Genomic DNA, 20,803 nt, shown 5'->3' with positions numbered 1-20,803 from the left:
GGCGCGGAGCTGCGGGCTCGGGGGTGTGCGCGGCCGGGCAGGGCGCCCCCACGATGCTGCGGTTCCTGCGCAGGACCTTTGGCCGGCGGTCGATGCAGCGCTACGGGCGAGGAGGCGCGCGCGGTGCCGGCCGCGGGGGGCTCGGCGGCGACGGCGACGAGCGGGACGGGGGGCTGCGCGGCGCCGCCGGAGGCTTCCCCTCGTCGCCGCACCCCGGCGGGGTCGCGCACGGCGCCGGAGCCCCCGTGCACATCCCCGCCGCCGGCGACAGCAAGCCCGCGCTGCACTGCCGCGTCCTGCTCCTGGACGGCGCCGAAGTGAGCGTGGAGCTGCCCGTGAGTAGCCGGCACCTGCCGCCCCGCGCCGCCCGCACCTGCGCCGCGCTGCCCGCCGCGTCGCCCCCTTCCCCGCCGCGCGGCCGCCCCCGCGCTCCCCTCGGCTCTTGGCTGGTTTGTTCATCCCGCGGCTTCTTTAGTTGCTCGCGCCGCGGCTCGTGGCGGCGGCCGCGGGGTCTCTGCCCCGCGCGGCCGTTGGGCGCCCGGCGCGGCCGTTGGGAGGGGCGGGGGGGTCGGTGCCGCCGCGGAACTTTCCTCTCTCCCTCTCTCCCTGCCTCCCGCCGCCGCCGCGCGGGAGGAACGAGGCGGGCAGGGCGATCCCTTTGCCCAGGGCGGCCGCGTTGCGCCGCGCTCCTGGACGCGGCGGCGGCTCCCGGGCGTCGCGGTGCGCGCTCTCGGCTAGCGCGCTTGGGGAAGATAGGCAGCACTAGTTCACCCCTTGTGTGTGCAGTAATGACGGTGGCAGCGCGGTTCATTCTGCCATACTGTCATGTCCAGCACTCTGGGAGACTTCTTTTTTTTTTCTCCCTTTCCAGTATACCTTTTGAATTCTATTAGAAGACTTTCGGTAATCTGTGTATACTAGCACCATTTAGCTAAMCATAGAAACCATCCGGTTGCCAAATATTACTTGGAAGAAGCCAAAGAGCGTTGAGTGACRCTGTCACAGGTCAGCAGAGTGACACTGTTGCAGGTCAGCTCATGAATAGCACTGCCCAGAGGTGCTGCCTCAAATCATCGAGGCTGCCTTTCCTTACAGACACACGTTTCTAGGTCCTGGCTAAGCTAGTGTATCCCTTTTGGATCTCCCTTGTGACTTGCGGTAGTCCTTCTTGCATCTTGGCGCCAATGTTTTCTAACAGACCCTTTGAATAAGTTGATGGAAGTTATCAACGTGCTAAGGATTTACTTACAGAAGTCTATGTAGATAAGGTCAGTAAATACCTCCTGGCAGGCTGTACCACTTCTCACTCCTCAGACTTCACCTGCTGTGGTATAACCTGTGGTTTTGAAGCATCAGAAAAGCACTTTCCTCAGTTTTTTTGGCATTGTAAATAAAGGGCAAGTTTTGCTAAGTCTGGTAAAGAAACTACAGAACTCACTTGTTTGTGGTGTCCTGCCTAAGGTAGGCTGGGATTTCGGAATGTGAGCTGTGTATTTCGTGGTGGTTGTTCATTTCCCCAGGGTAGGATAAGTCAGCAGTCATTTCACTGAAATGCCTGGCTTGGAGGTTTCTGGAGCTCACAGTCAACATCTCGAGGAATAAAAAAGCATTCCAAGATGTCTGTGCTTCATGCTTTTTACCTTTCTTTCATAAAAAAAATAACACCCATGCTGAGGGTTAGAAAACCCAGAAGAATCATTTTATCACTTAGCAAAACTTTACTGATTTATTTTTATAAGCCTTGAAGCACTAGTTCTTATCGGATTAGGGCTTGAAACGGAATGTGTGTCAGTGTTTGGAAGCTGTGGTATAGTACCTTTTTAACCGGAGTGAATTGGGCAGTACCTTAATTATGAAATAAAAAGTATCTGATGATTTCTYCACATTTCAGCCCAAGTTTTGTGGACAGTGAGGGTGTCTCTTCATCAGCCCTGAGGCAGTTTACCCGTCAAGTATGTGGATAATACTCAGGACTTTACTGTGCGGCTCATCACATCTGCAACCATTATGTTAGGAAATACTGGTATCTGTGAACTTCTTTTCTTTCTCCTACCTATTCATGTCACACCTGATTTGTCTTTCTTGTGCTGAAAGCAACTTGTTGATATGAGAACGTGATACTTAAACTGCTTCCTGAAACTTTACTTGGAAAGATAAAGATTATTTCATCTTATAAAGACCACAGGGTCAGTTTGTTTGAATGGAAGAATGGCAGAAAAGACATGACTGAATGGGATTTTTATGTATTTTAATATGCAGAAGTAGTTTCATTTTTCTAAATTTGTCAAGATAGGAGTAAAGGTAAAATTCTGACATTTCTGTCCAAGTTAAACCTATGAGATTCTGCTCCAGTGTTTTCTCATATGTACAGGGAGGTGATATTGTATAAAGTTTAAGTTATATGTCACTAGGCCAATATCTTCAGGCTTAAAATTAGCATTTTTGAGATAATATCTGAATTAGAAACTTCACAGGTGTAGACTTTTGTSTGCTCCTGGTAACAGAAACAGATATCTGACTTCACCTCGGAGTCCTTACCTGCCTTGTTCTTCTTTAGGTTGTATAGAAATATTGTGACCAAAGTCACCTTTCTTGTTTATCTGCATTTCCACACTCTCTTTTTTCCTGGGCGGTTTGCACTTTATGCTTTTTCCTGTGCATTTGCATGGCCTCTCCTGCCCTCAAACTGCCCCAGCTGTCATAATAGAGAACCTGGATAATTTCTGTACTCAGCTTCTCACGTAAAGTTTCAAGTATTGCTTAATGATACTGTCTTTTTTTTGTTTCCTGTTAAGTCAAGACYGAAATTGTGTGCTCTGAGAGCACTCGTTCTAAATAGAGTAATGTGCAATTTGGCTTTTTAAACCCACAAGGTCCTTGGGGCCCTGCATTGAATTTGAGATGCTTTTAAGGTTGGATCTGTTGTATAGAAGTGAGTGGCAGTTGACCAGATCTCTTGCTGGGGGGTGATTTCCCATGGGAAGGGAGAGTGTAAATGCTGCCATTACTTCCCATTGACCTGAAACCATATGTGTATGCAGCTAAAAGGCAGTTATGGGAATTGACAGAAGRAGGGAAGTACTTATATTTGAACCATCCTTTCTTGCTCTCGCACAAGTGTCTATGTATTTCTTTTACCTTTGAGACCTATTTTAGTGTTGTGTTGCATTTTCATTTATAGAGAAAGCTGTTGTTTGGTTTCTCTAACCTGGCTGAAGGTAGATGACAGAACATTTACGCACTGCTCAGAATATCAAAATATTCTTGTTTTCTCTTTTCTGGAGGCTTGCTCTAGAGGAATTGCAGCCTTTATTTTAAAAAAAAAAAAAGTGATTATAGTTGATTCTTTATGGTTACATAAAGAATACAGGGAAATAGCCTTTATGTTTGCACAGTGGTGATGATGCCTTTAATTAATACATAAATAGATGATTTTCTGGATAGCTCTCAGATGAGGCTGCAAAGTCAAACATCTGTGACTTTAAGCTGTGGTTGTTGGCATTTCTAAAACTGCGAATGACTTTTAATTAAGTGCATCTTGTGAAAGCTTAAAGGGAGGCTATGAAAGATGTCTACTCAGTGGGATACTCTGTAGCAGAGATTTGTATTACTGTTTTCTAATGTCACTGAGAAAGTCATCTGTGATAAGTTTCTGGAGGGAAAGGAAAAATGAGCTTGTGTGTAGTACTTGATTTTGTTTAATTATGTGGAATAGAAAGTGGGACCAATTAGTCAACTTGCTCTACTGTGGAAATCCTCGTTCTGCAAAGCRCATAAAGCAAGCCTTACATTTTCTGTGACATGAAGCCACAGTAATCAAAGCAGAGTTGGTCATAAATACTCMTTTTTAACGAATTCCTCTTACTGTAATAAATTTCTGTGCTGCCATGAGCATAACTGCAAAGATGTATGTGATGTATTAGCAAGTAGATGATGTTTAATGATTAAATGAACAAGTCAAATCTGGCACTCAGTCTATGGCCTGTCTTCAGGTAGAYAGCTTTTATACTATTTCTTTGCTTTCATTTAGTAATTGTTTCAGCTGCTATGGAAACACTTCAGGGTAGGGATAGCAAATGTTCTTCAATACACTCTTTTTTTATCTCGATAGACTTCAATATATTGTGTCCTTTTCTTTCTGGATTGATATGAACATAACAAAATTAGTTAGCTGGCCTCTMTGCCCGCTTCAAATGATAGCGCTAAATTAATTCTGGAGTAGTCATCTCTGACTTATAGTTATTAGTCAGTGTATCTGACTTCCTTGAGTTGTAAATACTAGAGAGGAGCACAAATCAGTTTTTCATTTCTTTACATTGCAGATGGTTTCTTAATGATACTTCAGAAACGCCAGCTCTAGAGAAATAGTCATATACGAGAAGACAGTAACCTCAGAGTAACTTTCAGATTATTCTCTAAAGAATCCAAACTGAGGCGTTATCTCATATAGCCCCCCCGCCTCCAAAAAAAAAAAGAGTATAAATATAAATATACCTATAAATATAATAAATATACCTATAAATATAATAAATATACCTATAAATATAATAAATATACCCATAAATATAATAAATATACCTATAAATATAGGTATAAAAATATATAGAGGATATATATACACATACACACACTCCTGTATATGTGTGAATATACACACACATTTTTAAAACAGTAGCAGGAAGGGACAGGCTTTTATTGCTAATTCATTAAAGCTATTATCACTTACAAAACTGATAATRTATCTTCATATGGAAGCTACCTTTTGACAACTTAAAATTAGATATATTGCTTGAAAGTGTTTGAAATAATTGGTAAATGGAGTGGAAGGGAGTTGAGTTCTGGTGTTYGTTAAATACTGTGGGCGCCAGCTCTTTAAAACCTTCAGAAGCTGCTCCAGCTCCGTTTTTAGAGCTAGCTAGGTATTTTGCTTCTGCCACTTGTGTGGAAGGGTCTTTTTATTCCCTTACTGCCGCTGCGACCGTGTAACTGCAGTCAGGAGCTTGCTGGGCTGTCCTCTGATAGCAGTCTTTAATTATCTCGTGTGGGTACTGTGCACTTTGGTTCATTGCTCTGTATACTGCAGGTACGTGCAAAGCATCTGCAACAGAATTACGTGAGTTCAGGCAGACACATGCAGCTGCAGTGAGGTGGGGTGGATGTGCCTATGTGGCTGCGGCTGTGCTGAAGAAATGTCCTGTGAGTTCGGCTCTGAAAAGGAAACGGGGTGTTTTGGCCCTTAACATGTTCACTGGTCACTCTTAATAAATCCTCAGCCAATACCTTATATTGTTGAAATAYGTTTTAAAATAGAGCTACAGAGAGCAGTATTTTGTCTTCCGCAGAACCATGCAAAAAGGAGTTCAAGCAGGACATCTTCACGATAGAGAAGTAATGACTTGTTTGAAGAGATGATGTGTTTGAGGAGATGGGAGGCAATGTGTACCATAAGAGGCTACGAGCAGAAATGTTGAAGGAAATGGAGCTAATATATTAAAGATATATTAAGGAATGGGGTGTCTGTCTAGCTTCCTTTCCGGAACATCTGCTTTTCTGTGCATGCTTTTCTTYTCCATGTGTTCCCTAACACTTCTATTTGCAGCTCTTCTATAAGTCCCCTTTTCCCCATAGCTTTCTGAGAGGCTGCTTTCACTTAGTGTCTTTCCTTCTCCATGTGCTTCTTTATGCTGCTCTCTGCACCCTTCCCTCATACCTACTTAGATCATTTTTGTGGAGAGGGATAAGCCATTTCTTTTCATTCTGCTGGAATGATAAAGGCAACAGCTGTTAACTGAGTATAAATGTTGCCGGGGTATTTTCCACTACTCAAAACAGTTTTTGTTAGTAAATATTTGTTTTCTGATGCAGACTATAGTAAATTTTCTCTTTCTGTTTACACTTTAGAAATAAAAGGGTTAGAGAGTAATGAAGAGTTTAGAGTGACCATCTGTTGTGCATTTGACTTGGTATTTCCATTTACTTGTMTGCATCAATTTGAATATGTCCTGGACCATTAGCTGTATTGTGATGTGGTTATTTTGAGATACTCATTTTAAGTTTCACATTTGAATTCCAACTATGAAACACTAAATAAAATCAGCTCTTAGAATGCATCTTGCCCTTTTATAGTTCTAATCCATTCAGGTTTGGGTTATTTCACTGCCTTGTTTTTATGGAACTAGAGATATATTATTCCGACAAATATATTTTTCTATAGAGTATACCAACAAGCACATTGGCTTGGGGTGTTACTACGTGTCTGATGATTTGAAGACACGTAGTGCTCTTCATATGAGAAATACAGATCGGAAATCCTRCTGGAAGATCCTAGTTAATTCTTGTGAAGTAACATTAATAACTGCACACAGACATGTACAGAGTCCTGATCCTCTCTTTTGAGGAACCTGCATTCCTATGAATTTACCAGAATCAAATGGCCAGAGGTAGAAAAGCATGGTGTTAAAATGCAGGGGTTGTGATCTGTAATTAAATTGTTGTACATTGCAGTGTATTTTCAAGGATAATTTATCAAAGAATGAATTCTACTGTGACTGTATGAAAATAATTTTCTTTTTTTTTTGTAATTGAAATTTTGTTGTTTCCTTTTCTACAATTTTGTTGTTGCCTTGTTATACAAAAAAAATCAGTCTTGAGAGGAGTTTTGTGGCTTAGCTGTTGTGGCTCGGAAGTTCAATTTCTGCCTAAACTGAGCAGACTAAACAAGGAAACTGCCTTCCATTTTTTCAGTTTCAGGTTGCCTRCCATGTGCATTTCACTAAATGGAACCCTCTATCTTATGTATTAGGCGGTAATTTCAGTTGCCAGCATTAAGCTTTAATGTTATCCCAAACTTCAGATAAATTATTTTCTAATGAATATTGATGGAGAACATAAACATTAACTTCAGCAGCCCYTCTTGTTAAGGTTAAATATCAACAAAATTGCTTAATGTTCCAATGCTACTTGCTCTAATTTTCTAAGTGAATGCTTTCCATGATTCTCCCTTTGTATTCATCCAGAATTGGTCACAGGTAGGTTCTGTCCTTCAAATATCTCTGTTATATCTTGATACTACTTCCTGGAACTATAATRTGGTATGATTTGAAATTGGGGCTTGTATTTATGTAAAAAGCCCAGACCTCAAAACTTACATTTTTGTGAGCAGAACTGTAAACACAACCACTCTGTGCAGTCATTGCACTGAAACAAAGATGACTATTCAGGAGGGATGTAAATCCGAACTATGTAGGTTTTATATTCAGGCTACTTAGCAAGCAGAACTTCATTCTGAGTAATGAACCTTCCCTGAACGCTCTGCTTTGAGAGATKATGAATGATGAGTCTGTTATCTCTTTGAATTTAGCAAATAAATGAAGAGTTGTTTTTCTAAAAATAGGTCATGTAACTGGGATAGGCAGGAGCCTGAAAGTGTAATGTCCATTGGGCAGCATCCACTTACCTTTCATATTGGGACTTTTGGATGCCTACTTAAATCTGTTTAAATTAGATGTCTTGCTCTAGCACTTTGGGGGGAGGAGTTGGTTTAAAAGACTTGTTTGTTGTTTACTTACCATCTTCCCCTCCAGGCTTCGTCTGCTTTGTGTATTGGGCTTGGTTTAGGGTTTTGTTTCGTTYTTCTTCCCCCTACTGTTCATCCTGCCATCCTTTCATCATTGCTCGCTCTTTGCTACAAACTCCCCTTTCCTCTGGTTCCTTGTCTTACTCCGTGTCCGTTACAGAGTCCTCCAGTCTTGTCCATCATCTGTTGAGGCTGCTTTTAGCTGCGAGATGGAAATCCCAGCTGCAGGGTGGCTTTAAATGTACCCAGTTTCTGTCTTGTGCAATTAATCCTGTGTGCAGCTCTCAGGAGCACATTGGAATTCTCTTCTTGTGCCACTGATTTATTATTTTTGAATCTTACTTTTTTCCTTTTGCAGTTGCATGCAGGCTTAGACTAATTTTTACACTTTCTGAAATTATTTGTGTTCTTGGTACGCCTTTCCAACTCTCTTTTTTTTTTCTTTTGCTGTTGTTTCCTATCACTTTGCAGTGATAGGAACAGGTTATCTATTTCCTGTGCATATAATTCTGCCTGAGAATGCCTGATCACATTAAGAATAGCAGTAAATGTGGGCAGGCTTGAATCAAAACTTAATGCAACTGCAAAAGAAGAGTGCTTATGGTGAAGTAAAGTTTGGAAACAAAACTTAAGGATACCAGCAGCAAAACGGAGGAAGCCTGKGCTGCCACTGGCCATTGCGGTGCCTCCATGGGACGCGGTCCTGATCTGTGGTAGTTGAGTTGTGTATTTTCCTTTGGGATGAATTGTTGCAACACCTGTAACATAGGAATCAAAACCATTATTTGCAAGTGTGCAGCTCAGGGAACCTTGGGGGCATCAAAATGTTTGTCACAATATTCGAATTGCTTATTGCAACCAGTTAGACCCTTAAGAAAAGGGACAGGGAAGTTGAAATTGATGTTTTGATGGTTCAAAGACACTGCTCAGTATGTTTTAGGGGGTAAATAAACAACAAAATCTAAAACTATGTATATTTTTAGTATTCTTAGTTTTAGATTTCTTTTTCCTCCTGAGCCACCTGGGCCATCCTCTTATTTATCAGCACTGCTCAAAATTGCTTTTCTCCTCTACACCATGTTGATGCAAGCTTTGCATTATAAACTTATCCTATAGCCTTTCTGGTGCTTTATTTCTGCCTTTAAATGGTAAAGATCTTTCCAAACTATGTAGAAAAAAAATAAGCAAAGAGTTTAAGCAGTTTTGTTTTTCGCTAGCAAAAATGGGTTGAAGTTAAATGCTGTGTGACTTCTGGGGCTGGGGTAGGAAGGAGTGTAAAACATCAGCACTRTCAGACAAAAGTGGCTTGTTTGCTGTGTTTAAAAACAAACRAACAAAACACCGGYAGATATTTTGCTTTTACAGTTTGTGTGCTTGGATTTAGTTTTATTTTTAGATTAAGCACCCAGCATATTATTTTGGTTTAGAATTTGTATTAAAAAAAAAAAGAGTTAGTTAAAGTTTAGCTCTTCTGACAAGTTTTGTTTCTTTTAGTATATGGTTATAGCCAGGGAAGGGTATATACCTATATATATATAGTACATATATATTTCCTCTTCCTCGTGTTATGGTTTTAGATACTGATGGAAGAGAAGAGTTTCATCTTGTTTTAGCATCAAAAACAGATCGTCTGATAATTAATTTTTCAACATGATCACAGTCTGAAAAAAGTCAGATGAAACAGAATGAGATGGTCTTTCATAAATAGAAAATATTCCTAATCAAACTATTTTTATAAAGCAGATYTTTCTGTGTCAGCACTCCATGTTAGTTTTCCATGTTATCATAATACTAACATTGCAACTACTACACTCCACATTTGTGTAACACTTGGGCAGAGAATTTCTTCTGTCATTGTAATAAGTTGGGTGCTTGATTTTTCTCTTCATCAGAGGAAAAAAACAATTCAGAAGTGCTTTTTACTTCACCCTGACTTTCAGAAGCTGCTCACGGGTCTGTCAATGGGCAAACTGAAGTGCAAGATCTATCTGGAAGGATAGGCCACAGGGTGACCTATTTCTTCAATCTTCCAGCATCTTAGTGACTTCTGGTATCAAAACAATTGCTGCTTAAATTAAGTTTTTAAGTAATAAACCTTCAGCAAGGTGTTCATAAAAGTGTGGGGTTTTTTTGTTTTTGTTTTTTTTTTCTGTGCGCTACAAGGCAAATGAGTGGTTAGGTTTCAAGAAAGGTGGGGCAGTATTTAGTTCAAGAGTACAAACTTCTCTTTATGCATTATAAATATGCATTAATATGCATTAACCTCAGATGATAAACTCAGGCTAGAGTAGCACAAAATTGATTGTAGGAACTGACCAAATACAGGTTCCATAAAGTATTCTAGCTACAGGGAATTCACCATGTAGTGAAGAGCTCTCAACAGCACTGYCTGATGTCCCATGGGATTTGGGGGCTGGATTCCAAGCCACGGTACGTAACTGGGAACAGAACCTGCTCTTTTCACYCATTTTTTCCTCATAGCTTTTGCTACCACATCACTTCTCTTCATTTTTCACATTGTATTACTTCTTACAGCTTTTTGTTAAATGTACATTGAAGTCTTTTTCTTCTTGCATGCTTCAGCTTCAAGCAGTGTCATGGTACACACTGATTAAATGCTAAGCTGGGTATCTGAGTTTGTAAATGATGGCTGAAATCCTTTTAATGATCTTCAGAAAACTGCCAGGTTCTGAACTAGGCTGCAAATGGGTTAGTACTCTGTCAGTCTGCCAGGGCAGGTAAGATGGAGAATAAAGTTGTTTTTTTTGTACGAGCACTTTTGTGCGAGTGGAAGTTCTCCTTTCATCACTGATCAAACGAACAAAAAGCCAGAGCAGTTGCCTTAATCAGTGCGTTTCAGCAGAAATTGGTGGTGCTGAAAAGATGACCCTTGGGGGCAAAATCTGAAAACAGCGCAGTTCCAGAGGAGCCCCTAAAGGCTGTCCCCCCTTGTGTTGCTAGCAGTGATACCTGCTTCCCTTTAAAAGTATGTTCTGGGAAAATCCCAGTACGGGTAACAGAGCAGTTGGTGGTAGTGGCAGCTGATACACAGCGAACAAGGGAGCAGGAGCACAGAAGAGATGAGGGAGTGCGTGCTGGAGTGCACTTGCATGGCTCTGCCCTCCGTGTGCACATAGCCTGCAGTGCTAACAGGCTTGCAGTGGTTTTATAGCTAAGTAATAGGTTATAAATGCAGAAACAGGCAGCGTAGACAGTGCTAGGAGGCAAGTGTGTGGCTCTGTTTTGAAGTCTAACTTAGTTTATGGTGGTGTTTGAAGTGAGGTGTATAAAAAGCGCTTGTGAGACTTGTCAGTTCCTGATGGTAGTGGGGAATGGAATTGATGCTGGAGGTAAAATGAGGATTTGTTGCATCTCCCATTATGTTGRTACTTGAGCAGATAGGAAGGGAGACGGTTTTCATGTGGCCTGGTTACATACAAACTTCAACTAACAGTACCACGTTACTCTTGTGTTTTCTATTTCCAAGCAGTTATTTTTTTGACTATATTAAAATGAATGATATGCAGAACATCACTTACAGGGTTGCTGTTAGCCATTTATATCTCTTTGTTTTCTCATCTTAATCCCTGTTGAGTTGGTTGCTACTCCCGAAAGTGTTATCTCATTTGCTAAACAGAGAAATTTTGCTTTGGATAAGTGTCTATTAGCTGCCTTTATTCCCACTTTTCCTCTTCCTCATATTTTTTGTAATGATTTGAAATGGAATTCAACTGTTCTTTGTAGATGTCGTTTGGAATATTGCTGTTCAAGTTATGTCTGAGAGTCTCATGGGTGACTTGTATATGAATAGGTTATAAAACTGTAGATTTATTTCAGGTTAGAAAGCATCATTTTGAGCACTTGGTCTGTTCTTTGCTAATCAGTCTTTAGAAGTTCTTCCAAGAATGTTTGAGGCCTGTAACTTTTTGACTCTCTTCTTGGAATTTGTTTATCTGTCCTCAGAGTCTTTAATGAGAAGCAGTTACTGGTTCAGTTTTTATGTGGACTCTTCAGAAAACGAAAACAGCTTTTAATATATCTGGTATTTTTATGGCTTGTGTTACCCTTCGGTTTGGTACCTATTTGGATAAATGATGAGGAACCCTGAGACTGTGGGAGAAATGTCTTCCRTATGAAGGCATGTGAAATTTGCATACAGATCCACTCTTAGTCCTTTAATGATACTCTAAATAGATTAGATGCTGAAAAGCTTTTCAGTCTGCTTTTCAGACTCAAAATTATTCTTGGTAGTTTTTTGACTTTAAACCTCTTGAAATGCAAAYGTTTGAGCTGGGCACAGCAGTCTTGTAATGGTTTTGCAAATATTTATATGAAATTGCATTATTCCTTACTTAATGTTCCCTCTTTATGCAGTCAGGGATCCTGTTTACTCTCTTGGCTGCAGCATCACACTGAGAGCTCGTATTCACTTGCTTTTCTGTTGTTACCCTGGAGTCCTTACAGTGCTGTGAAATCCAGGGTCCCGGCTGGTAAGCTGTAAGTGTGACCCAGYCCTTCTCTTCTTATGTGTTTGACCTTTGGCTTTGCTGAATTCTGGTACACTCTGTTGATCCAAATCAGTCTCTACAACCAGCAAGACTCCTCATCTTCTGCTCGTTGCCAGTTTTGAGAAGTTCAGTAAGAGCAATTTTGCTAATTTTCTCTCAAGGAAAAGAGCCTCGTGATAGATGAATAGAATGCCTTAATATTGCGTTGGAAGTGCTGTTCAGTGATGCCTTCTTTCCCTTGCTAATAGGTTTATGTTTCTTAGATATTTGTGTACTACGCGCATCTGGCTTTAAAGTGCCTGCGTTGTCAAYCTTGTAGGCTGTGCTCTGAAAATACAGGTGCTTCCTGGGCAGCCTGCGTTCTCATCCCAGCCCTGTGCTGGMGGCAGAGTGTTGCCTTTTCAGCTGTTGGTGGGACTGTGATGAAAGTCGGGTCAGGGATCACATCCAGCTTGTTTCACTCTTGAAAATGCTTCTGGAGCAGTAAATGTCAGCAATTGCTTCGATAAGAGCAGCATTAATGAGAGACAATCTAGCAGAGGGGTTGGATGCTCTTTGAGCCCCAAGTGCTATAAAAGACCTCTGGTTGCTGAGTAGTGGCTTGAGGGCACAGATAATCACTTCGGGAATGGTTTGATATGTGCACTTACTCCTTYCATATCATGTGGATGCTCCTAGTCCAGGACAAAGTCAGCCAGATCAATGTGAAGTGGGCTAGAAACACTTCAGCAAGGTGGTATTCAGTGATGGAGGTGGTGGCAAGCAGCTCAGGCTAGATCTGCAGGAGCTGCTTTCTGCCCAAGCCAGACATCTTATGGCAAGCTGTTATTCTGATGTTCTTTATTGCCTTTATCAGGTTGGACTTGTTATTAGCTATGGTTTTCCTGTATCCTTTGCTGAGTAGCATAACTTATGCTGCTGTCATTTTAATTTTTTTTGCTGAATGCATCCAGTTGTATCTAGTCTTTATGTTCAGAATCCAAGAACTTGAATTGATAAGAATAATAAAACTGATACTAAAATCAGAAAGATTCTGAGGGGCTTAGAAAGGGCCACCTTTTTCTAGATTGCATCTTTGGAGCTTTGAATAAAAGCAAGATTGGAAAGATTTTCTGATGGCTGTTTCTTGATGTCACCGTTGTGTGATGGAATACTTCTCCCACACTGCTTAGGCCTTTGAGGCTGTTTGAAAGTGAGGTGAAATAAGACAATTCAATTAAGGGACGTTTTAAAAACATTCTTAAAAGAGAAAAAAAAACAACAGATGGAGGATTGTTCATCTGCTGAAAACCAAAAATGGACATTTCTGAATCATGCTGACAAAGTTCCAATTAAAAACATACTTTGAGGTCAGAATCTATCAGTTACATTAGAAAGACAGGCTGCAACTAGAATGAGAACCATCTTAAACTTTTACCTAAACCTAATGTTTTGTTTTCTTTTCCCTGAGTGGGGAAATGAGGGAACAGTTCTGTTTAAAGATTCAATTCTTATGACCAACTAGTTGTGTTTTTCTACCAGCTTGTGTACTAGGTCCAATTTTTAAAGTGCTTGAGAAAACGGAGTTCCCAAGCATCTGGTGCTTTGTTGGGTGACATCTGGGACTATGTGGGACTGCTGAGAGGCTTGTTCCGGGAATCTTGTTACTGGAAGTGCATGTGAGTAGTAGGGGACATTCTGTTGGGGTCTTCTGAAAGCTGTGCTGGTCAGCAGGAGGATGAGAGAGACATWTGAGTAGCTAGTGTGGGAAGCTGAAGGGAGAGTGAGTGTTGGCTAGAAAGCTGGGAGCTGCTAATGTTACTGTTCCTGGCTCATGGTTTCCAATTTAGGATTTGACTCAGTAATATGTATTTTTTAAAGCTGTGGGCATTGTCTCCTCTTATGGTGCTCCCAAATGTTCTTTGGAGGTGTTTTCTTCTTAGTGTGGTAAGCTTACAATCTCTGTAATCTTCTCCTGGACAGAAAGACTTGAGGTCTTGATTAACTGCTGCTAGGAGATTGCCAGAGGTTGCCCAAGATGTTACTGCCTCCAGCTCTCTTATTCTGTGCTCAGGCTAGGAGAAGGATATATGCGCCCATATCTCAGCCTCTCCGTTGAAGAACCAGGTCTGTGAGTCCAAAACGGCTGGTGGTGAATTGCAGTGACTGATGTATGTTTTGYGTTGTGGGGGAAGTGCTGACCTTGGGTCTGTGTGCCTCAGACTTAACTYGGCTTTCCTAGCATGCTTCACCAGYCAAGAGCCCCTGAATTTTTGTCWTGTAGTACCAGRAGACGAGCTCTGTGGTTGTAATGGCTCTAAGCCCTTGCATGGTGTGATAGAGGTGGGAGTGAAGCACTGGTCTGGCTCTCTGAGGAGCGGTTGTTGCTTGTGTCATCAAATTTCTATCCTCTTGCATCTGTGAAGAGGCTCTCTGCATCCATGAGATTGCTGCCTACTGGCTTATATTTGGAAGACCTCTATAAACATAGTTTAAACTTCTTTTAACTTTTGAACTTCAGAGTTTCCCATTGCTGTAAATGGGATGTGGAATACTGTCTGCAACTGTTGACTTGCAGTTAGGTTGTTGCATGTTTTTGTAGCGTACAAATCTATGCGGACACACAGCTTCTGATTGCTTAGGTTGATGGAAATGTAGTTTTACTGTAGTGCCTTTTTATTTGGACTTTGTTCTAGAAGCACAATTTCATCCTGCACAAATACTGGAAGTTGACTAAAGGTATTGCGCTGCTGCAGTACAAAGTTCCTTCTGATTGAACTCTCTGCATTGTATTGAAGTGACTGTCTTGTGATAATATCGTTGGGTGGAAAAGATGAACTTGTTTAACTCTCTTGGATCCAAAAACTAGAAAATGGAACATCCCACAAGTTCAATTAAAAACGTAACAGCTTTTTAAATGAAGCTGGTCATGAAGTATTTGATTCAGAACAGTGTTAAAGAATGTAAGAACTACAGTTGACTAAATACTGTTCTGTTTGTACCGCTGCAAATCTACACAGGTTATAAGGTGTTCTAAATATGTTAGCAACTGATTTTGCTCTTGTAAGCAGTATAGGGCCAAGCATTCGTCATCCACTCTTCTAATCAGTGGGTGGGTGAAGCTTGATTGGATATTCCCCACCCACCCAAATGCTTGGCTGTTTGTAGGTTAACAGGGTGGAGGAGGGAGCACAGTCCCAAAATTAGGTTAATCTGTCTGATTGCCTTGAGATTTCAGTTAAGTATTTCTGCTGATGTATTTTCTCATACCTATAATGAAACAGAGTGGATGGAAASACTGTTTCTTCTGGTTCTTACTAGAGAAATGGCAAATGGAGGCAAGGAGCAGGAGAGGAGTCTGTTGACAAACTAGCCATGCAAATGGTGAACTTGTACAAGCTTTTCACTTATGCGAGATAAAGGGAAAATGAGTTTCTCTTCAGGAAACTGATGCTACATTTGATTAAAGTTACTCAAGATTTTTGGAAGGGAAAAGGCCTCCTCCGCTCTGGACAGGAGGACCTGAATGCCTTTTTGGGCCTTGCTCTCGGACAGGTAGGTGGTATCTCTCTTTGGGCTGGCTATGCTGCAGACCCTGTCTAGTCCATGCTATAATGCCAAGCTGTCTGCATCCTGAGGGGGGATAGACAGAGTCCATATATGACTTTGACCTTGTGCATATATGAATGTATACGTATGAATGTTTTTCTATAACTTGTCTAAGCACAAATTGCCAGCTCATTCTGTCTACATTAAATCACAGGAAGGTTGAGGTTGGAAGGGACCTCTAGAGCTCATTTAGTCCAACCCCCCTGCTCCAGCAGGGACACCCAGAGCACGGGGCACAGGGCGGCATCCAGGTGGGTTTGGAAGATCTCCAGAGAAGGAGACTCCACAGCCTCCCTGGGCAGCCTGTGCCAGGRCTCTGGCACCCTCGCTGGAAAGCAGCTCTTCYTCACGTGCRGATGGAACTGCCTGTGTTTCAGCTTGTACCCATTGCCTCCTGTTGTTTGGCCCCATCCTCCCTACGTTCCCCCCTAGGGTGTTTGTACATATTGTTCAGATCCCCTCTCAATCTTTCCTTCTCTAGGCTGAACAGGCCCAGCTTGGTTAGTCTCTCCTCGTACAATAGATGCTCCAGTAAGTCAAAGTAGTTTGATACTTGCATTTTCTGCATAAGAAAAAATGCTTGATTTTTTTTGTTTGTTTTGATTAAAATAATTCATCTGTGTTTAGGAACCAACCTGAATGAAATAAATCTCTGCCTATAAAATTTGGTAGACTTGCTATCAAGTTGTTTTCACTCTCTAATAGCTAGATTCAGAGTTTGTAGATTGGACAAACTAGTAGCACATCCAGACTGTGTGTGTTTGTGGTAAAGATGACAAATCACCATGCTACTTATATAACTACTTATATATGTGTAAATAAACTTGCATACGGGTTGCAGTCAGCAATGTATTTAAGAATGGGGAASAGTCTTAATGAAATCTCAAAACATTCTTTTTGGTAGAGCCGTATTTGCCCTGARGGTTGCTAAAACCCTGTACCAAAGCTCTTTACTTGCCTCCAGGAAAGAGGAGGAGAACTTTACTTCTTGCCCATGCTGTATTTAGGCTTCTGCATTTAAGTATGAAAGCCTGTTACCCTTAGTTCCTCTTTCCTAAATTTCTAAGTGTTGCTTATAGAGTCGATCCATATGTACACATAAACCCATGATGAAGTGGTGTGTTCTAGGCCCCAAATGTAAAAGCTTCACAGCACTACTTATACTTKAGGTAAAGTAGCTACTGAGCGGAAAGCAGTGAAGTTCGTTTTACTTGCAAGATTTTAGGCATAGCCCCTTAAATGCTTTTTTGCCCACTCAGCCTTGGTCTGAAAAGTAACTGTCCCCTAAATGCTGTGCCAAAATTGTCATAGTAAATTATGAGCAAGATTTCAACTCTGATGCTTTAATTGATCTGTGTTACCTGTGTGACYCTAATTGTTACTGGCTTTGTATGGGGGAAGCAAATTGAAAGGAAGTTCTTGAAGAATATGCTCAAAAGAAAATTCGGGTCATGTCCTTTCTCAAAATGCAGATAGTTGTTAAAAATGCAAGGGCTAAAGAAGTCMAAATCCAAAGACCAAAGAATTATTAAAAATATTAAATTATTAAAAATAGACTGAAATCAGTTRACGCCACTTAAGAGTTATTTCTCAGGCTGGAACACTCTTTTGTTGGTTGGTTTTTGTTTGATTTCTTCATGACCTCCCCAGTGTTTTTCCTTCTCACACCAGCATTCTGTGYAGTCTTCTGTTTCGTGCTCTGAATTTGAAATCTTCTCCATGTTCTGGTGCACCAAGCTTGTAGCATCTTATATTCCAGCCTCCCACATGGCAAGTGCGCTTGCATAACTGGTACGGGAATGAGTCAGTCGGGCTCTGTTTTTCTCCTCTCAAGAAATGTGCCGTTTTCTCTGGTTTGTGTTGAGCTTCATTTTGCCTAATAAATCTTTCATGGCTAGCACTTTGGCTGGGTATTTCTTACCGTGTTAAGCATGTTTTTGATACTTGATGGCAGTGCATCAAGAAGAAATGCTGGTCTCTGATATCTTAGCTTTATCTGGCATCTTGGTTTTGAGAAGCCTGGTACCTTCAAAAATTAAACAGCAAAAGGAAACTTTTCTCTTGAATATGTGCCTCTCTGACTGTCATCTATAGAGAGACTTTTGAGAACAAAGAGAGGAGAAAGATGCTTCCAGCCTGTGTGTGCCCATGTAATTTCAGACAATACTTTTAGCAAACTAGCACTGCTCTGCTTGCTTAGATTACATGAGAAATGTTGTAACTTGCTTCCATGGAGACTTGGCAAATTAGTCAAGTATTAGTCAAGTAGCAGAGACTTGGGTGATGCTCAGCACRCAGAGTTCCTTCAGCCCAGTGGGAGACCTGACAAACCTCATAGTAAATAAGACCCTATCTCGAGGCTCAGTAAGCAAATAACAGTCAAAAGGTGGGTTAAATTGCTTTTATAACCTTAGTGATATTTGGATTTAGTTAAATGGAATGTTAAGCATTAACACATGAAAAGATTAATGGCAAAATGCTGAAGTTAGAAACTGAACAGCTTATAGCAAGCCATGCAAAGTGYTGTGATGTTTTGCATTTTGCTAAACAAAGGTCAACTCATATTTTTACATTAAAAGCAGAGGTTACATTAACTCTATTGGAAACCTGTGTAATTTATCATTATTTGTTTATAATAGAAAGAATCTTACAAATTGTGCAACTCAGCACAGTCATTCTTTTTGATGCATTGCATTTATCTGCTCATGGTGATGCCTTGACAGAAGAATATCTTACAGACAGAAGGTATCTTTAGCTTTAGCTTTACTGCATGAATTTAGGAAAAATCAACTGAGATTGTCAAGTGTGCATTTCCCTCAGCCTCAGGTATTTGAAAGTGTTTGCTAACTTTACTAGGAATGGAAATAGGCCCCCTCTGTTCCCCACCCTCTTTAATCTCTAGCCCCTCAGTAATTTTAAATAAAAACTACTCCTCACAGAATGCAGTAACTGGGTTTTTTTACATCAATATTGCTAGAGTACACCCGTTTCAACAGAGTTTGGTCATTTATGCTTYGTGTGACTATCTAATGGGGTCTGTTCTGGATTACCATGACCCTTTTGGGGATGGGCAGTGATGAGAAACCAAACTCATGACACTTAAGAGTTTATGGTTTTGTATTCTCTGCCTGAAAATGTGGTGCTCTTCACATGAGTGCAGTTAATGACTGCTTCCTTTCTGCTGTCTTAATGGTAGGTTGGTGCATTCTGTACTTGCTTTCATCTGTGGTTCAGGGAAAAAAAGTGTATATCAGCTTCTACTGTCCTTCAGAGATGGGAGCTAATTCTTCCATAAAGGTAAGAAAACAGCTGGTCTTGGCTGTTGTCATTAGGATAATCACCTCCTGGGGTCAGGTATTAGTTGAATACTTTCTGGTGTCTTTATTACRCAGGTGCTGTTAATCTGAGAAATTTTTTTTAATAGGTTGGGTTTTGCTCTCATGTTTGGTATTTTTTGTTTTGTTTTGCTTTTAAATCAATGTTGACATCAGTGTCCTGGAAACTAGTGATAGTACAGCCTCTGTTATGGAAAATGTGGTGTAAGGGTTGGGAACCTTTTGTTAACTTACAATGTCACATGAATGAGAGGGTAATAAAAATCAAAGGAAGGACAAAGGCAACAAGAATGTGACATTGGCTGCAGCATGTGCGCACCTTGAATGCCTCCAGACCACAAGTTCTCTTTGTTGATAGTGATCACCCCAGCTCTGGCAGTGCTGCACAGTAAAGCAGGACGTGTGCTTCATGACTGATCGCTGAACTGTGGCCTTCGAGTCAGAGAGGTGAGCAAAGTGACAGACGGTTCCAGCATGTTTCAAGCCTGGATCCCCTGGCCCTTCATATTTGTGGTGATGCCTGAGACTAAAGCTTTTTCACAAGCACTTTATAGAGTTGAAAGTACCGGTTATGATGTTAAGAAACTGGARAGGCTTTCTTCTGAAATGAGGAATTCTGCCAGAATCCTTCTGAGCAAGAAGGATGTTCAGCAGGGCACCCTAAMTAAGTAAGGGCATGTTGACATTACATAAACAAATGTGGGTGTCCTAGAGCCATTTGAGAAAAAAAACAGTGGTAGCTTATCCAGAAAACACCAAGCGTTAAATGCTGTTGTTTGTATTGTCCATTTGGCGTAAATACCAATTTTTGGATAAAGGAAGTCAGTGGGAACAGATTCAGGTCAACAGAGTTGGTTTTTTTTCCTGGTGTTTAAGGGATTACATGCTTTTAGTTCATGTTGTTAGAAATATTTGCTAGGAAAGTGCATCAGAGATGAAATGCATGAGCAAGAAGAATTTTGTTTCACAGCTAAAGCATCCTACTAGTTGCTATATTTAGGTACTAAAGTTGAGTATTTGTCTACTTTGACTTGGTCTTCCAGAGGATTTAATATACATATATTGCTATATAGTAATTAAAATATAGGCATTTAAAAGGAGCGAATAAAGCTAGAAATGCCAGCTTTGGAAAGCCAAGTGTTTTTGTGAATACAGGAGTGATTTGTCATTTGACTTGAGAATGAAGCCCCTCTTGAAAGCAAAGGAAAGAACTGATGGGGCTGTTTTCTAAAAGGTTACTCAGRGTAAGTGTAATTATTCATACTGAAAAATTAAGTTACCTGTTTGTGACTCCTGAAGGACGTTCAGCTGTTGCGGGACTGTTCCGTTTCCCCCCGGGTTGTGTGATGAGGGGCTGGTTCTGGGAGGAGGAGGTGGCAGCTGAGGAAACACTGTAGTGCTGTCCCTGCATTAAAGGACCTAAGCAGTTGATCTAGTGGCCCAGCAGTTTGGGCACAAAACATGAGGGCTTTTAGGATTGCTCTTTAAATGGGGACTGGCGGAGCAAGTGTCAGACTGCTGATGGCAGTGCATTGTAATAGCTCTTCACCAAGTCTTTCCATGGGTGTAGATTCCTTTTTGGTGATGAACACTCTAAGCCTCCTAAGACTGTATTTTATTTTGTGGWGTAGTGTCATGGATGCAGCTTGTTTTGGTGGTCTTGCCTTCCTYTCCTGCAGCCCACTTCTCAGGTTCTCTTCTAGTTCTTGGTCTAGCTTCAGGAAGAAGCTTGACTTGACAGCGCTGTGCGTGCAGGTTGGGAGAGAAGAAATAAAACTTGCGGGCGGAAGCCAAGC

The 20,803-nt window shown here is 41.1% G+C and overlaps 1 protein-coding gene across 2 annotated transcripts in view; it reads left to right on the top strand.

The window, feature by feature from the left end:
• Positions 1-53: 53 nt before the first annotated feature.
• Positions 54-20,803, top strand: part of EPB41L4B (erythrocyte membrane protein band 4.1 like 4B) — a 159,717-nt gene continuing 138,967 nt past the window's right edge. For both annotated transcript variants that reach the window (XM_026041859.1, XM_026041858.1), the window contains exon 1: positions 54-335. In XM_026041859.1, the coding sequence (XP_025897644.1) occupies positions 54-335 (282 nt within the window). The remainder of the gene's footprint in view (positions 336-20,803) is intronic.

Source organism: Nothoprocta perdicaria, unplaced genomic scaffold, assembly GCF_003342845.1.
Source record: "Nothoprocta perdicaria isolate Ctin4 unplaced genomic scaffold, notPer1 scaffold_297, whole genome shotgun sequence".
In the NCBI taxonomy this organism is placed as follows: Eukaryota; Metazoa; Chordata; class Aves; order Tinamiformes; family Tinamidae; genus Nothoprocta; species Nothoprocta perdicaria.
This window is presented reverse-complemented; position numbering and strand designations above follow the sequence as displayed.